General features: G+C 52.6%; 1 protein-coding gene across 1 annotated transcript in view; it reads right to left on the bottom strand.

Annotated features, from left to right (window-relative positions):
* CUX2 (cut like homeobox 2) overlaps positions 1 to 17,518 on the bottom strand; it is a gene marked incomplete at both ends in the record, with an annotated part of 173,527 nt that overhangs the window by 15,914 nt on the left and 140,095 nt on the right. The window contains 8 exons of the mRNA XM_080941256.1: positions 262 to 320; positions 401 to 592; positions 3,022 to 3,126; positions 5,869 to 5,917; positions 7,055 to 7,121; positions 7,907 to 7,983; positions 9,123 to 9,243; positions 10,789 to 10,923. Of these exons, the coding sequence (XP_080797382.1) occupies positions 262 to 320; positions 401 to 592; positions 3,022 to 3,126; positions 5,869 to 5,917; positions 7,055 to 7,121; positions 7,907 to 7,983; positions 9,123 to 9,243; positions 10,789 to 10,923 (805 nt within the window). The remainder of the gene's footprint in view (positions 1 to 261; positions 321 to 400; positions 593 to 3,021; positions 3,127 to 5,868; positions 5,918 to 7,054; positions 7,122 to 7,906; positions 7,984 to 9,122; positions 9,244 to 10,788; positions 10,924 to 17,518) is intronic.

The raw sequence follows: 17,518 nt of genomic DNA, 5'->3' as shown, positions 1-17,518 counted from the left end.
GCTACAAGATGGCCTTTGTTGATGCTTTATCACAGCAATGGAAACCAAACCAGGACAACCAGTTTGTTTTGTTGAGGTCCAGTCTGGGCCAACAAGCTTCCTGCCTTGGCCTCCTGAATGCTGCACTAGTGGGCATGCGTCACCATGCCTGGCTCCAACTGGATCAGTTTTGACAAGCCAGATACCAACTGGAGGAGATGTGAACCCCAGCATGGGCAGCTGGGAGAGGAGGTTTCTCAACAGTCCCGGTCGGCATGGTACCTCAGCTCTGTTTTAATCTCTTCATAGTCAGCCTGGGCCTCGAGCTTTTCTTGGAGTTTCTGGAAGACAAAAGGGTCTAATGAAGCTGGCCCCTTGCTCCCAGCCCACTACCAACCACCTCTGCCACCCTAGGACCTGCCTCTATGGCCTCCGACTTGGCTGCTAGCTGCCTCTCCAGGTCTGCGATTTGGTTGGCCGAGACCTCCTCCAGCTCCTGCAGGGAGTGCCGCAGCTGCTGGGCATCCTTCAGCAGCCTGAGGATCTCTCTGTCCTTGGAGGCCAGTGCTGCCTCCAGTCGGGTCCCTGAGCACAGGGCGAAGCTCACCTTCTCCTGGGGACAAAGAGGGCTGTGAATGGCTTTGAGGGGCTGAACCCCGGCATGTCATCCCCGGCCCTCAGGCGGAAAGAGATTCTCTGTCTTACGATCTGACACTGTTGTGTGGTCTGCACAGTTATTCTTACACAAGCTTTTTTTTTTTTTTTTTTTAAACATTTTGTTGTCAAAAGGACAACCATGGCTGGGTGTAATGGTAAAACCTCTGCACACTAGTGTCAAAGGCAGGGGGATGACCACAAGTTCCAGGGCAGCCTGAGCTACACAGAGAGACCTTGCCACAAGCAAACAAACCAACAACATAACAAAAACCCGCCCCCCCCCAAACAAAAAAAACAAATCTAGGGGGGAAAAGCGTCTGTTGGTAAAGCTGGGCATGGTGGCCTCCGTGTATAACCCCAGCGCTGGGGAAGCAGAGGCAGCTGGATCCCTGGGGCTGCCCGGTGAACCTAAGCTAATCCATGCGGTCCAGGTCAGTGAGAGATCCCATCAGAAAATGAGGTGGATAGCCTTGGTTCAAAGTTGTCCCCTGGCTTCAATACACATGGGAACACCCAGTCCAGATTACATGTATGCATCCATATGTATACGTGCATATGCATGCACGCATGCACACACGTGTGTGCGCACACAAGTAAAAACAGAAAAAAGCTGAGTGGGAAGAAACTGTGTAGCAAAGGCAATAGGTTTGGGGTGCTGGGTCAGTCTGGGTCCATCGCCAAGGGCAATGACCCATCCAGGGAACCACTGACCCTCAGGCCCAGGGCAGACACATCACAGCCGTGCTACTGTGGCATCCCCTGATTTGCTCTACACCAGTCACCCAGCTGAGGTCTTGGAGACTGCCCCCGAGGAGTCTTCTTTGTTCCATCTGTGACAAGGGAGGGGCTGCCATCCCTCAGGCTGCATTACACAATCTAAGAAGTACTTAGAAAAAAAAAAAAAAAAAACCCAAACTCTTTACACACAAAAACAACTCCACCACTACTAATCCAGCTCTCTTCCTTGGAGATAAATGCCAATTAAAACAGGAAGCGGATGCCATTAATACATTAAATTAATTAGCATCAAGTGCCACTGTTGTGCTCAGGAAAAAAAACGCCTCCCCAACCAGTCGGGATTCCAGTGTGGCTGCTTAGCCATTTGCAGGTTCCTCGGGGGTTAATTAAGAAACACCAGTGACTCCTCCCCAGGTGGCCATAGCTCCCATCTCTCCAGACAAGCTTCTGTGGGACAGTCACCTGGTAAATCACTGAAGACTCTTGGGACACAATCACATTTACCTTCCTGGATTCTCATACACACACACACACACACACACACAGTGAACTTTTCAGCCACTGAAGACTCATAGTCACTGATATATATCACATATACATATGTAGACACGCACACTCGAAAACGCAAGAGGCCATGAACTCTGATGAGCAAAGTCAGACTCTGCTCATGGTAACAGCCAAAAGCATGGGCTCTTCCCCAGCACTTTTTATGAGCCAAGCAGTTTTTTCCATAACCTTGCAAGCTAGTGAGGATGAGGAGGAAACTGAGGCACAGTCAACATATACATACACACAGGCACACAGTTACAGCAGTATGTTGAAACCCTGTCCAAGGTGCAAATGGAAGGAATTCTGTGAGGTCAGCGCCGGAGAGTGAAGGAAGGCAGAAGCCACAGCTGCCACTTGTGATTACGTAAGGAATCGTGACTAACCCTCCAGTGTGCAGAACTACAGGAAGGAGGCTGATGGTGCACAAGACATAAGGGCAGAATGGTGGTGGGTCATGATTAAAGCCATTAGGCAGGTAGTGACCCCAGGACCTTAGGGGGTGCTGGCCGGGAAAAAGGAAAAAGATGGATTGATTTTACCTCGGGGTTAGTAGCCAGGACTGGCTCTTTATAGCACGTGGCTGGCGGAAGGAGCAGCTCCCACTGGAGTTGCCTCTATGTTTTAGGACTTAAGGGCTGAAATACAAGCTCTGAGCCTCCTGACAGTCCCTGTCAGGGCTGAAAGGTCTAAAGCCGCCAAGCAGTGAGAGCCCAGTGTTCAACAGCGCCCTCTGGTGGCCACCACTCACAATGCCCTGTGGTCTCAATGTGTACCCTGCAATGGGTGGAAACTTCTTGCCTGGGGAACAACCCAGGCAAGGTGACAAGGGAGGTATCCAAAGGAAGACACTAGGCTTTTGATTAAACAACAGTCAGCGGAAGCTTGAACATTTACAGCCGTGCATATGCAGCGGTACCCTGTTAATACAACTGTTTGCATAGTTCTTACTCCGCTGGCCTTAACAATGCTCTCTGTCTACAGAGACCCGTGTGTCCCTGCTCACATCCAGAGTGGTCCTCCTAATGACACCCACCTTTTTCTATGTGCTAAGACATGGGTTCCCCCAATCTCCCCCCCACTTCCCAGGTGCATCCTTACCCCACTGGGTCCCTGGGGAGAGCAGCATGCCAGGCGAATGGAGCTGTTGACCGATGCTAGCTGCTCCCGCAGGGTTTCCACCTCCCGCTGGGCAGCCTCTGCTCGCTGAAGGAGAGAAGAAGGGAGTGGATGAGAGGGAGAGAGAGGGAGTGGGGCACAAGGACCCCTTACACCTGTACCACCGTGGCTCTCCAAGGGTCTAGGTTCCCACGGTCCTGAATGCGGGCAGGCCGAGCCCCAGGGAAGCCCTGTCACCGAGCCCCAGGGTGGGTATAGCTGCCTCGCCTCACCTTTGCTGGTGAGACGGTATTACTCAACAGAGTCTTGCCAGGGATGGCTCTAGGTGATGCTAGGGTACCTGTTACCCAAATAGTGAGACCATTCCTTCTGCTAGGGATAAAAAGGGGCTGTTTGCACCTGTCCCCAGGTTCTGTTCTAAACTCAGGCCTGTGTCTGTTCTCAGGCTCTGGATCTAGACTGTGCACTGGTGGGGGGGCGGTTGTGTGTCTGCAGAGGTGGTCCCGATTCATTGGTTGTTACTGCCTCCGGGTTGAGTCCCTTGGCTTTCTAAAGCCTCAGTTTCCCTTTTACAAAATGGAGATATTAAAAGCATCAGAGGAGGCCCGAGTGTTCAAAGGGAGAGCAGGGCACACGCTAAATGGAGTCTGTGGTAGGGCTTAACTCTATTCGCGGATTTACTTGGTTATTTATTTATAACTTGGTTATTTATACAGGGTCTTCTATAGTTGGGCTGGCTCTGAACTTGATGTCTAGCTGATAACCTCGATATCCTGTCCCTCCTGTCTCTACCACAGGTCTGTGCCACCACGCCTGGCTGGGGGGGTGGTTTGGCCACATGGTACTGGGCCTCATCATTGGCCAGCCAGACTGGACCCTGCAAATGTAGGATTGGCTTGGCCCCATTTACATATCCTGAAGGCATAGAACCCTTGCCCAGCGATCCTACTTTTGGAAATTTGATCCTCACTTGTGAGAAGCCATCTGCCTGAGGTTTATTGTGAAGGTGTTGGTTGGAAGTGGGGAAAGGGAGGGATTAACTGTCAACAGGTCATCTGTGGTGGTCTGGCTAGAGCAGATTCAGCAATCTATAGCCCACAATCTGTTCTTACAAATAAAGCTTTATTGTGCTGGGGGCGGGGGTGAAGGGGAGCAGGACAGACATCCACCAGAGGAAGGTAGATCCTGTGAGGCTCATGTGGGGTCTACTAGTTGGTTTGCAAATGGGTGGACATCTCGGGAAGGAGAGCCCAGAAACTGGCCAGACAGGTTCCTGGGGCAAGAAAGGCCCTGCCTTGGATATGTCCTGACTCAGCTTTTCGGGATTTTGAACTATGTGAGTGAGTTACCTACTTACAAGTATTAAGATAGGGCTGGCCCATGGTGGTGCTTTTAGTCCCAGAGGGAGACAGAGACAGGCAGAGAGCTCTGTAAGTTTAAGGCTAGCCTGGTCTACATTTTAAGATCCAGGCTAGCAAGAGACCCCCCCCCAAAAAAAAAAAAAAAAACAAAAACAAAAAACAAAAATACCAAAACCCCAAACCACTACAAATGCTATGCAAAAAGTGGGGATCTATAGTGATAACTTTGGCATTTTGGTTTCTTTTAAAAATCCTGAAGTATTGTAAGAATGTATTTTCAGTTTAACCCTAGGTGTGGGAATATGGGCTGTTTCAGACTGTCCACGGCAGCTGACTATGATCTGCCTTGTCCTTCACACAAGGGGTGTGACTTCTGCCAGCAGCAGCTGGTTTCTGTGACTGTGACATTTGAAATTTTTGGGACTTGTCAGAAAGGTATATAATGTTACTGCCCTAAGAAGTAGGGTGGGTTGTTGGCTGTTTGCTGTTGGTTGTAGTTTGTTAGGCCATCATGAACAAAGAAGAAACAACAAGAAGAAATCAGATATCCTGATGGTGAAGATCACACTTGTCCCAAGGAACTCTACACCCCTAGTCAGCAGGAAGAAGTCTAATGATAACATCAACCCCTGTGCCCTCTTTGCTCTCCTATCTAGTGTTAGGGGGTTAAAAGGGGAAAAGTGTAAAGAAGGTCCAAAGAAAGAAGAACCCACATAATAGAAAACACCGGCTACAGGGGTCATTTAATGATCATTAAAAACACACAGGGGCTGGCTGGAGGCATAGCTCAGTTGGGAGTATTTTCTCAGCATGAGGGAAACCCCTGGTTCCGATCAGTAACGTCTATACAGAGCATAAACTGGATGTGGTGGCACACACCTGTAAGCCCAGCACTTGGGAGGTAGAGACGGGAGGATCAGGAGTTCAAGGTCATCCTCAGCTACACTGGGAGTTCGAGACCAGCCTGAGATACTGCAGATCCTGTCTCAAAACAAAAAATTTCAACCTACCACAGGGGCAGAAGCCAGGAAAGTCTCTTTTACCACCACCCTGGCCCTGCCTCTCCTGGCTGCTCACTGCTGCCATGGGGGTCAGAGCAGAGGCTCAAGAGGTTTTGGTAGCCTGCACTGTGCCCACAGAGACCGGCCTCAGGGCCTTTGTCCTGAGTGACTCTGCCACAGGACCTCCTGCAGTGACCCAAGGAAAAATGACATCATGTTTTGCCAAAGGACTGGCCTGCTGATCTTGGGGGATATCTCTATACCCACAGACGGACAGCTACATGCTCGGTAAGAAGGGTGTTGTAGGCCTTTCCTGTGCTGTTCCTCAACTGTGGCACTGCAGAGAGCTTGGCAAGGCCAGAGAGCTTGGGTCCAAATTCCCCCCCCCCCCAGCCCTAGGCTGGGTGCCCCACTCCTCCCTCAACCCTGCTCCCCTCCCCCACAGGAGACTCCTGCTTGCTGCTCACCTGGTTGGCCTTCTCCAGGTTCGTCATGATCAAGCCGACCTCATCTGCCCTGAGACACAGAGGAAAGGGGCCCTGAGACAGGCTGGCAGCTTCCACCCGTATCTCTGCCCACAGTGCAGAGCCGTGGAAACTGCCCTCCACACTCCCCAGAGGGGAAACACACTGCGTGGGAACAAAACCCTGACTGCCTGCCACTGGGGACTGGGCCTCAAAACTTCCCCGACTCTCTTTGTTGAGACGGGGTTTCTCTGTGTAGCCCCGGCTACCCTGGAACTTGCTCTGTAGACCAGGCTGGCCTTGAACACAGTGATCCGCCTGCCTCTGCCTTCCCAAGCACTGCTAGGTAGTTGGTGCCTACTACCTGCCCAAAGCTCTCCTTAAAGGCAGCCCAGGGCCCAGTCTCTGGGGAGCTACAACTGGGACTTTCCCTCACCCTAACCCTACAATGCTCCTGCTGTGACTCCCTAAGGGGGTTACTTGTCTACTGTACCATTTCCTCCAACTGTGACATTGGGGCTTTGGACAGGTCTGCACAGCTTGCTGAGACCCTGGGACCTGGGGGACACTACTGGTCACATCCTTCCTTTTTGAATGTTTGAGGCCTTTGGTGACACAAACTGTGCCCTTCCTAGTGTATCATCTGAGGCTGCTTGCCTGGGCCAGCCCTGCCTTCTCTCCCTGCCTCCAGCTCTTCCCTCGGAGAAACTGATTTTATTGCTCAGCACAGCGCCTGCATACAGTAAGTGCTCAATAGTATCTGTGAGGGGATTCATCATAACCTGCTTTAAGCACAGGGTTCATGTTTCCCCCAGGGTCTCAGCACAGCACCAGATAAACAGTGGGTGCTCAATAAGTGTTTATGAATTGAGTGGTGTCTTAAATCTGAGGAAGTGATTGCACTCTGAGTCATTTAGATGCTGTTGCTTGGCCTCCACTGGTTGTTCGAGGAATGTCTAGGGCACCTGGTAGAACCAGAGGTCTGGGGTCAGGGGTCAGGGTCAGGGGTGAGGCTGTCCAGTGGCCTCACTCGGGTGGGTCCAAGGGTGTTGTGACTCCGGTGTGTGGGTAGAATGGGACAGTGGGTCAGGTGCATGCCTGGGGATGAGGAATGGAGTTGCTTAGAGAATCAGAAGGAGGAGGCCTGTGTGGGGCAGACCGAGGGAGGAGGTGTCCCCAGCTCACTTACTTGGATGCAGCCTCCTCATCATATTTCCTCCTCAGCTCCAGCAGCTCCGTCTGTGTGGCCTTTAGCGCTGGGAGGGGTGAAGGCCGGGTGAGGAGGGGCAGCTGGGTGATCCCATCCCCCCCATCAACCCCCCCAAACCCCTAGCTGGGAGGCAGTCTCAGTGGGAGAGGGATTGAAGAACTGGCAAGGTGGGGGACCCTCCTGCCTGGGGCAGGGGACTCTTAGCGGCGGGGATGTGCAGAGAGCCGTAGCCAAGTGAGGCTGTGGGGTTGTCCACTCTGCACGGCAGGCCTGGGTGAGTCCTTCAACCCACCCTGAGGGAGGCCAGCCATGCTGAGAAAGTCAGGAGTTCCTGGTCTGTGATCTGCCACTAAGATTTCTTTGGGGGGGGGCGAACCCAGTTTTATTGTTTGGTTGGTTTGTTTTTTAGGGACAGTTTCACAGTGTGGCTAAGGCTGGTGTAGAACACACTAGGTAGCTCAGGCTAGCCTTAATTCTCCTGTCTCAGCTTCCTGCCAGTTACATTGAGGACTTTGGAAGGTAGGTTACTCACTCCGGGCCATTGGACTCTGCCCGGTGGCCCAGAGCAGTAGCCACCTTCCTGACAATCTGGCTCTACCAGGTGCTCTAGACACCATCTCTGACACAGGTGCCGTGGCTTAGTGCACGCTGTCAGTCACCCCATTTGGCTCCATCCCAGCTTCTGACCCTATTTCTTGCTTCTCTCTGTCTTTGGGCAAACCAGATCTCTGTCCCCAAGGTCACTGTTTCTCTGGCCATCCCCCACTCCCGTCCCCATCCCCCATGATGCTTCAAGCCACTTGAGGGCTGACACCCAGGCCAGGGCCGTACCTGAATGTAACACCTTGATTTTCTCCTCTGCCTCCCCCAGCCTGGCTGCCAAGGTGATGTGGACTTCTTGGAGGCCCCTGCAGAGACACGGGGCAGCTCAGGCTGCCTGCTGGGACCCACCTGGTTCCGCAGGGCTCCGCCCACTGTCTGCACCTTATTCTACTGAGGTCCAGACCTGGCACACCCACTACCCCCACGACCTGCTCTGCTGCTACGTCCTCCGTGGCTGGGCCTCAGTTTCCTTATCTGTAAAGCAGAATTCCTAATGGGTTCTGCCACAGTGGGTGTCGTGGGGCCTGGCATGTCGGCCCCAAAGCCTCCCTGGTTTTGTTCCCATTCCGATACCTGTTGGGGGAATCTTGGATGCTCCGTCAGCCCACTGAGGCCTCACGAGGTGCCCTTGGGGGTGGGGGAAGGTAACATACACAGAGCTGGCTGCCGACTGCCTCTTCTCTAAGGAGATAGGACTTCTGTCCCCTCACGGCTCCATCCTCTCTGGCTACTCTAACCTCCCTGCTGTTCCAGGCTAAATCCTACCTCAGGGCCTTTGCCGGGCTTCTTCCCAAGGCCAGTCACACCCTTCCCATCGGCCAGCTGACTGAGGACTCTACCCATCCCTTCCCCATGTCCTCCCTGGAGCACTAGAGAGACCACCATGTCTGTTCTCTCTGCTCTTCACCATTATATCAATGTGGCTGGTCTTTATTTCCGTTTCTTCCGCCAGCTTGACTTTGTGTGAGCTCAGGCGCTGGCAGACTCTGGGTGAGACTGATGTCTACCGTGCAATCATGCTGTGCTAAGGGGGAAGGCCCTTGATGAGGCCGGCGGGCCTGCTGTAACCCTCTGACCATCTCAAGGCCAAAGCAAGGAAAGCAGATGCATTCCCAAAGAGCTGGAGCCGGGCCTGGGTTCTGTTACTGCCACAACTGACAAGAGCTCCGTGACCCTGTGACCTCACATAGGTGTTTTAATACATTAAAAACAAACAAACAAACAAAAAACCCAAACAAACCTAAATAAACAACAACAACAACAACAAAAGAATTCTGCTGTATATTTCTTCTGGATAAGGCTGATGAATATACCCATTTCCAGGACCGGGCAACGGAGGCTTGAAGAGTGAGTTTAGAGTTGTAGGACCGGCCTCAGAGTCCCTCACCCTTTCCCATCTCCCTCCTGCCCGTGACTGGGCAGCCTGCCCTGCCTCCCTCCTCACTTCTGTCTCTCGGCCTCATCCTTCTGCTGCAAGGTGTCTGTCACGAGGGTGTCCTCGGGACCTGGCAGGTGGTTACCGTTGGCTGGCGTGTGCCCGGTGGGACACGTCCCCTCGTTCTGCTCTGCGGAAGACAGGAGGACCACACTCATCACCCGGACAGCTGCAGGCAGAGGCCTGGCCTGGCCCCCTGGGATCAGTTTCTCAGTTTATCATTGGAGAGAGTGGGGTGGGTGTGGGGGAGGTGGGGACCCACTGGCCTGCAGGCTGGCATGCTCACAAAGTGTGCTGGCTGGTTTTTATGTCAACTTGACACAGGCTAGAGTCATCTGAGAGGAGAGAGCCTCAGTTGAGAAAATGCCTCTATAAAGCTGTAGCTGAGCCTGCAGGGCAGTTTCCAACCATTCCTGATTGATGGGAGAAGGCCCCACCTACGTGGATGGCCCTGGGCTGGTAGACCTGGGTTCTATAAGAAAGCAGGCTGAGCAAGCCAGGGGAAGCAAGCCAGTAAGTAACATCCCTCTGTGGCCTCTGCTGTCAGCTCCCGCCTCTGGGTTCCTGCCCTGCTTGAGTTCCTGTTCTGACTTCCTTCCATGATGAACAGTGTTGTGGAAGTGTAAGCTGAAAAACAAACCCTTTCCTCCCCAACTCGTTTTGTGGAGTTTCATCATGGCAGTAGTGATTCCAACTAGGACACAAAGCTAAGCTCTCAAAGTTCCGACTTTAGCCAGCACATCCATGCCCACCCCCTTCTTTACTACTTTTAAAAGTATGCTAAAATGTACGTAAGATCTACCACCTAAACCATTTTCAACTGACACGATAGTATCTGCTTGTGTGCTTGTGTGTGTTGGGTCCAAAGGAGACTCCATTTCCCCAAATTCTGGGGATCAGACAAAAGCCGGATTCCTCAGGAACTTGTGGAACTGGTTCCCATGTACCCAAAGGAGCCATTTCCCCATCACTGGCTGAAGGGACAAATGACCACCTGTAGTGCCTGTTAGCACAGCGGGGCCACGCTGGCCTCCAGGCTCCCAAACTAGCACAAATTCCCGTCACACATGTCACAGTCTACAGTGTCCACAGCTCTTCCCATCTCACAGGCTTCCCTGCTCCCTGCCACTCACGGTCTTTATAACCCTGCTATTTTGGCTACACTCCCTCTTTTGCCCACACACTCTCCCTCCCCCTCAGACTCCCCTCTCAGTCTCCCTTGCTCTGCTCCCGTTTCCTGATGGCCATGTTCGGTCTACCCGTTTCTCTCTCAGCTCTGGACTCTTCTATCCCTGGCCACTCTTGTATCTACAATGAAGACCTTCCCCTTAACCATTCCACGGAGAGGTCATGTAGTCAGGCTGTACCGTTTTTAGTTAAACCTTAGTTGAGGCAGAATCTACGTAGCTCAGGCTGGTCCTCAGCCTCCCAAGTAGCGGAACACCCAGTCACAGTGGTGGTTAGCCCTGCTCTGACTGGATGTTGCGTGTACCAGGTGATAGGACCTGAGATTGCAGCCTCTGTGGTCCTACTACCGTAACCCAGTGTCACCTGAGGCAGCGAAGCCCAGATCCCCTCACCCCCCCCCCCCCGCAACCCCGAAGGCTGCTCAGGTTTGCCTGAAGTTTTGACATTTAGGTTTGTCCCCAACATCCCATGGTGGTATCATCAGTACCTCTGGCACTGGGTGGCTCTAGGCACCTCTTCCACGGGATGTGAACGTCCTGTAGGCGCTGCCCACTGGGGTCAGAGCTGGGATGCTGCAGTCTGTTGTCTAGAGTCCGCGCCACCTCAAACGACGGGACAGGGTCTGCAAGGAGACAGAGAGAGGAAGGGTAGGAGGATGTGGGGGGAGGCTCCATGGGGCTAAGACACTCTTCCAGAGAAAGCTGGGGGGGTCGGTCACTCTGATGGCTCCAAAAAGGAGATAACCTTTTCTTTCTTTTAAAATTTATTTTAGAGTTTGAAAAAAAAAATTTTAACTGTGTGTATGTGCACATGAGCACTGATGACTTCAGAGGCCAAAATTGTCAGAACCCCTGGAGCTGGGGTTACAGGTGGTAGTAGGCATCTTCTGAGGGCACTGGAAAAACCAACATGGGTCCTCTGCAAGAGCAGTACATGCTGAGCTGCCTGTGGTGGTCTGAATGGGAATGACCCACACAGGCTCCTATGGTTGAATGCTGGGTTCCCATGTAGTGGAAATGTTTGGGAAGGATTAGGGGGTGTGGCTTTGTTGAGGAGGTATGTCAATGGGGGTGGGTTTTGGAGTTTCTAAGGCCCATGCTAGGCTCAACTGTCCTTGTCCATCCGTCCGTCCACCCATCCGTCTGTTGTTTTGAGATAGGGTCTCTCTATATAGTACTGGAACTTACTACCATCTTACACACCACACTAAAGAAGCCCAGGAGAAAGACACTTCACAGGTGAAGGATCCCAGCACAGAAAATGGCCTCCACAGTCCCCTGTGGCTGGCTGGGAACTAACCCATGGGGCTCATTAAGTCAGGTGTTGTGACGCTGGGTCTCTGATGGGATCTTACGAATGTGGCTGGTCCCGGTGTGTGCAAACACAGCTTTGGCAGGTGCACGCGATACTAACAGAGGTGCCTTGGACAGGTCCTGAGGCCCCAGTTTTTTTTCATTCCCGGGAGCCCCTTTCCTACAGATTCAGCCACTACATTCTCAGACTTTCGGTGCCAATTTGACAAGTAGCTGTTCCTCTCTGTGCCTTACCATAGATGGCGGCACAGGGGGAGGGGTGGGGGAAGCACATGATGAAGAACCTAGAAAATGGTCCACACCCCCCCCCCGACCTCAGAACATACAGAAACCCTAACTAGTCTCTCTTCACGATACCCCAGTCCTGCACTCAGAAGCTATGCACAGTAGTGCCAGCAAAAAGATGCTCCCCACCCGTCCCAGTTGCTCAAATGCCCCCTCCTGCAGGAAGGCTTCCACACTGAGCTCATCTACTAACACAAGAACAGACTCTGTGCACCCTTCTTAGGTCTAGTACGGTCAGCCTCGTCTGTCTGTAAGTCCATCTCCTTATCCCTTAATGGACAGATGTCTGCAAAGGATGCTGGGACCACACCCATCCCTGCCTCTCCCTTCTTACTGAACCTGGCCGAGTCCTGACAAAGCCTAACCTGATACAGTTTTGCTGGCAGAAAGACTTAGGCCATGCCTGCATGAGGGTGACTTGGGGTCTGGCTGGAACAAGGTGGCCCCTTGTTTTGTTCTTCTGTCTTATGTTTCCTTAGGTGGCGGAAGGCTGGCTGTCGCCTGTACTGAGGTGAGCAGGTGTGTAGGACTTGGTAATGGCTCTCCTCTGTCAGCACCCCCACCCCCAACGCCTGTCATTAGGCCGGGCCTGCTCAGCAGGGTGTGCCATTATGCCTCCCCGGGATGGTGTAATTATACATTGACATAATTAACCCAGCAAGCGCATTAGGCAGGCCGGCTAAAAATTCATCTCTAATTATTTGTTGTGTGCGTGCTAACGAGCCCATCTGCACTGCCTTTGTACAACACGAACAAATTAATTTACAAGTCTAGATTTTTTAATAAGTTCAAGGAATTGCTTTCTATTGTGGCCTGGTTTTTTGAGGAAGGAAGAAAAAAAAAGGCACCGGGTGTCTGCAGGGGTCAAGGAAGTTAGCTAAACACGGGGGAGCACAGGCTGAGGAGACCACGGGAACTTTCTAGCTTGGGGTTCAGGGGCCCTGAAGGCCAGGTCAAAGGACCACACCAGGGCAGGAAAAGGTTCCTGTCACCTGCTGTCCACAGAGACCAAGGACAGCCCTTTGCTCTTCTTGAGGAATCCTGGAGGCTAGTTTGTGTGTCTGTCCCCGCCTCCCCACCCGAGGAGGTAGGAGGAATGTGGGCAGGTTTTCCTTCTTGGGAGACATTACTAGGGAGATTAAAAAACAGGACACTGAGCTGGGCCTGATGGTGAGGCCTGTCAGTTCATCTCCTCTGGAGGCTGGGGCAGGAGGATTACAAGTTCAAGGCCTGCCTGGGCCACTTAGTAAATGGAAAGCTGGCTTTATGGCTCAGTTGGTATAGCACCTGCCTCAAGTGCACGGAGCCTAGGGCTTCAACCTTGGCCCCCCCATAAACCAGGAGTGACAGCACGTGTTCAAGGCTAGCCTGGGCTACATAAGACCTTGGCAAAAAAAAAAAAAAAGACTGAGGATGTAGCTCAGTGGCAGAGTCCTTGCCTAGCAGGCATGAGGCTCTGGGTTTGATCCTCAGCACAATCTATATAAATGAATAAAAGATGGTGTGTGTGTGTGTGTGTGTGTGTGTGTGTGAGTGACCTGGGGTGGGAACAGCCACCCTCTCTGTGTGGCTCTGCGCAGTTACTGCTCAGACTCAGGTAGGCAGGAGCTGGAGAGGTTAGCAAGACCAGGCACTGGTTGTTGTGGACAAGAGCCAAGTGCTCACTGGAGCTCAGGAGCGCTGGGCCGGCCAGCCTATAGTGATTTTCTGTGAAGCCTGGGGACAGTAGGTGACCCCACACGCTGCCATCAGTTCCTGGGAGAAATGGTGTCCAGCCTCTTTGTTCTGAGGTAACTCCGCTCTGGAACTCTTGAGAGGCCACCCCAAGGATCCCCCAGAGAGACAGGCTGGCTTACTTCATTTGTCACTTGTTCTCCAACACGTGGGGATGGTGAAACCCCCAAAGGCTGCTAGCCCTTGGGCCACTTCCTCCATCCACTATGGGGCTTGCGGTCCCCAATGGGAGGGGGAGAGGCTCACTCAGAGGTGTTCCCATGCCTTCTCCCCCAAACTAGCCTGTAACGGAGTCCTCCCGGCCTGTGACTCTCATCACCATGACGGGAGGCAGGTAATATTGTATCTCTGTTGCACAGATGGAGTAACTGAGGCACGGGTGATGGTACTTCCCCAGAGTAAAGAAGGGACACCCCCCCCCCATACCACCTTCCATTCCCACACCCAAAGTAGATCCTCCAGGTCAGGATCCTGAGCCAGACACTCTGAGGAAGTCTCATTTATTTATTTATATATTTTTTGAGGCAGGGTCTCTCTCACTTGGGGTGTCCTGGAACTTACTATATAAACCAGGCTGACCTTGAACTCAGAGATCTGCCTACCTCGGTCTCCAAGCGCTAGGACTAAAGGTATGAGCTGCTCCAACTGGCTGTGTGTGTGTGTGTGTGTGTGTGTGTGTGTGTGTGTGTGTGGTGGGGGAGGTCATTAAATTCCTCACACCTCTGTTCTACAGAGTTCAAGGCTATCCCAGAGGAAAGGCAGAGGGACCAGGGTAGGAGGCTTGAGGTCTGATCCTGACTATGACATCAGCAGGGAAAGCAGCTTAGGGTGCCTTGGGCCTCAGTGACCTCTGACTTCCAGAACTTAGGGGCGCAAGCTTGTCACAGCAGCCGCCACATGTCCATGGCTGCTGGTCCCATACTAAGTGCCAGTGTCCTCCTGCTGGGTGCTGAGGAAGGGTTCAAACTGTGGGAGCAGTGAAAGAGGGGAGCCCTGGCCTCCTGTGGCTGTCGCTCCCGTGGGACAGGGGGACAAGAGACAGAAGAGGCCAAGGCCATGGCAGAGAGGATGCATGTCAGGAGAATGGGCTGATGCATAGACGAGGCGGCTGAGACCTGTCTGGGGTGACAGTGAGCAGAGACAGCCTTGGGTTGAGGAAGGGAGACTGCTCATCTTGCCATTCCCGCCCAACCCCTCCCTGTGCAGGACATCAACCCATCAGACTTGCTATCCCAGTGACAAGGCCTCACTGGGTCCTCATGACCACAGGCCCCAGTTAGCAATGAGGGTGCAGGGCTCAGAGAGGCCACTGGCACCCATGTGAGGCCCCTCCCCGCCTCTGCCTGGGACTCCAGGCTAGGGATACAGAGTGACAGGATTGCATGCCTTTCCTAGGGGCTCCTAGAGCTAGGGCCCATTTGGAGGGGGTGGGACACAGGAGCTTCTTGATGTAACTAAGATTTCTCAAAAGCAAAAGTGGGGAACCCCTGAACCCAAAGTGTGGACAAACTAAACTTACTGGACCTCTAAAGAGAGGGACCAGAGGCTGAGGTGGCCACGGGTGTGGAAGGGGACAGACAAGAGTGGGAGAAGGGTGGCTCAGGGCCATAGCCTGCTCTTGATGCATGGGTGGCTAATAACGGGGTGGGGAGGCATTCTTGTAAATAACAGGGAAAGCCTGGCTTGTGCACCTGGTACCTGGTCACCTGGCCACCTGACCACCTGGCACCTGACCACCTGGCACCTGACCACCTGGCATCTGATCACCTGGCCATCTGGCACCTGGCCACCTGGTTATTAGCTGATGCTCATGGTGGGAGGGTTAGAAAGACAGGGAGAGAAGTGTGGTCCTTCCCTCCCTCTGAGTCCACTCGAAGTGGCACACTTAGGATTTTTTGGGATGCCATAGCCAGAAGGCTGGCCACGAGGCTGCTTAGAAACATATATGCAGAAGTATGCGCACACTCCTCCAAGCTCAGGCCCAGGCAGCAGCCTGCTCCCATCTGGGCTCGGGTGGTGGCCGTGTGGGTGGCGCAGACTAACTTTGATCCACAGTCCTAACTTTTCCTCAGCAGATGGGCACATGTCCCTTCCTTTCTGACAGACATGAGCCTACTGGCTCCTTCTCCCCACAATGGCCTGTGCTGGCTGGCTCAGAGGCCACAGAGAGGGCTGGGATGAGGGTCTTCCTTCCAGCAATGGGTATCAGTGGGGACAATGGCAGCCACTGTTAGCTGAGCAGTTACTACAGGCCAGGTGCTTGAGGCTCTGTCTCCCTCAAGGGAGTAGGGGAAGAGCTCGTCTGTCCAGAAAAGACAGCAGCCCAGAGAGGGAAAGTCAGTTTCCTAGGCACAGAGCATGTGTCATAATGTACCAGGCTCTGTGTGTAAACCGCGTGGAACCTTCCAGGATAGAAGGAAGAGGTCTGTCCTGCTCAGCACTGTGGACCTATGGTAGGAGAGGGGCCAACAAACAGCAGGCGCTCAATATTTGTTGAATGAGTGTCACTGGGGTACGTGTGTGCCAGGCGGCAGGCTAGGTGTTCTCTGCTGTCTGTCTGACCCACAGGCCTGGAAAGGGGCAGGCAGGGCCGAGAGGGGCCTGGCCCATCCCTGTGCCCAGAGCCCTTTCCAAATTTGCAGCTCTTTGCTTCTCTCATCTCCAGGGGCTTCACACAGGAGATGCCGGGGTTCTGCCATTGAGAGCATCCTTTCAGCAGGACCTCCCCATTTCCCAGGCCAGCCCTCCTAAAGGACTGGCTGTGACACCCTCCCCATGGTACGTCCCCTCTATCCACAGCACAAATCTCTGATGGCCATTTTCCCAAAGTCCTTTGATTTTTCAAGTAACTTCTGCAGCGACACTGTGGACACTGGGGACCATAGGTCTTAGAGTCTAGTGTTTCTGTGCTGTGTGATCTCTGGGAAGTGACATGACCTCTCTGGGCCGACCTTGGAGCAAGTGTGTGTGTGTATGTGTGTGTGTGTGTGTGTGTGTGTATCTGAGCTTGTGCCTGTGAGGAGCTGGCATGATGCTTGTCACACAGTCAACACCCAGAAGTGTGAAGGAGAGAAAGTAGAAAGAAGAAAAGGAGGAGGAAGAGGAGGAGAAAGAGGAGGAGAAAGAGGAGAAAGAGGAAAAAGAAAGAAGGGGGAAATGGAAGAAGGGGGAAGAGGAAGAAGAGGAGGAGGAAGAAAAACAAAAGGAGGGGGAGGAAGAGGAGGAGAGAGAAGAGAAAGAGGAGGAGGAAGAAGAGAAGGAAGAAGAGGAGGAAAAAGAGGAAGAGGGGATGAATGTAGGGACAGCAGGGACCATAACTGTTCCCAGTTATACTAAAATCTCTTTTCCACGGAGGCGACGGTGGCTTGACCACTAGATGGCGCTGTAATCAGTCATCTGGTACAAAACTTCAAACTAGTGATTTTTACCTCCCGCTTTCATCAAAAACATATTTCACACGGCTCGAATTTAAGAATTTAAAACATCGCAAGAATACTCAAGAAAAAAAATCCAATTCTAACCTTTAGGTGATAATGTGTTTAAAAATAGAACAAAGAATGAGACATTTGATAAGATTCCCTACTTCCTAGAAATCGTTGCTTGAATGTCTACTAGGTATGCTGTGTAAGAGAAGCTACGAGAGAAGTTAAAAAGCAAAAGTCAGTTTAACAGAGATGACACCTATTGATACTAACATCCCTATTCTTAATATACAAAGAGCATCGACAAATCAATAACAATAGTTAAGTCCTGCTGTAAATGGAGGAACGGCACAAATGGTCCCTCAGCGTACAGAAGATGCTGCTTAACAACACACTGGGTGAAGAGCTGGGCAGACCAACAGGGGAAACAATTTCGTCTGTTCTGACCATAGGATCCGGGATC

This window comes from Micromys minutus, assembly GCF_963924665.1.
Source record: "Micromys minutus genome assembly, chromosome: 29".
In the NCBI taxonomy this organism is placed as follows: Eukaryota; Metazoa; Chordata; class Mammalia; order Rodentia; family Muridae; genus Micromys; species Micromys minutus.
The sequence above is the reverse complement of the archived record's forward strand: the minus strand, read 5'-3'. Positions and strand labels throughout refer to the sequence as shown.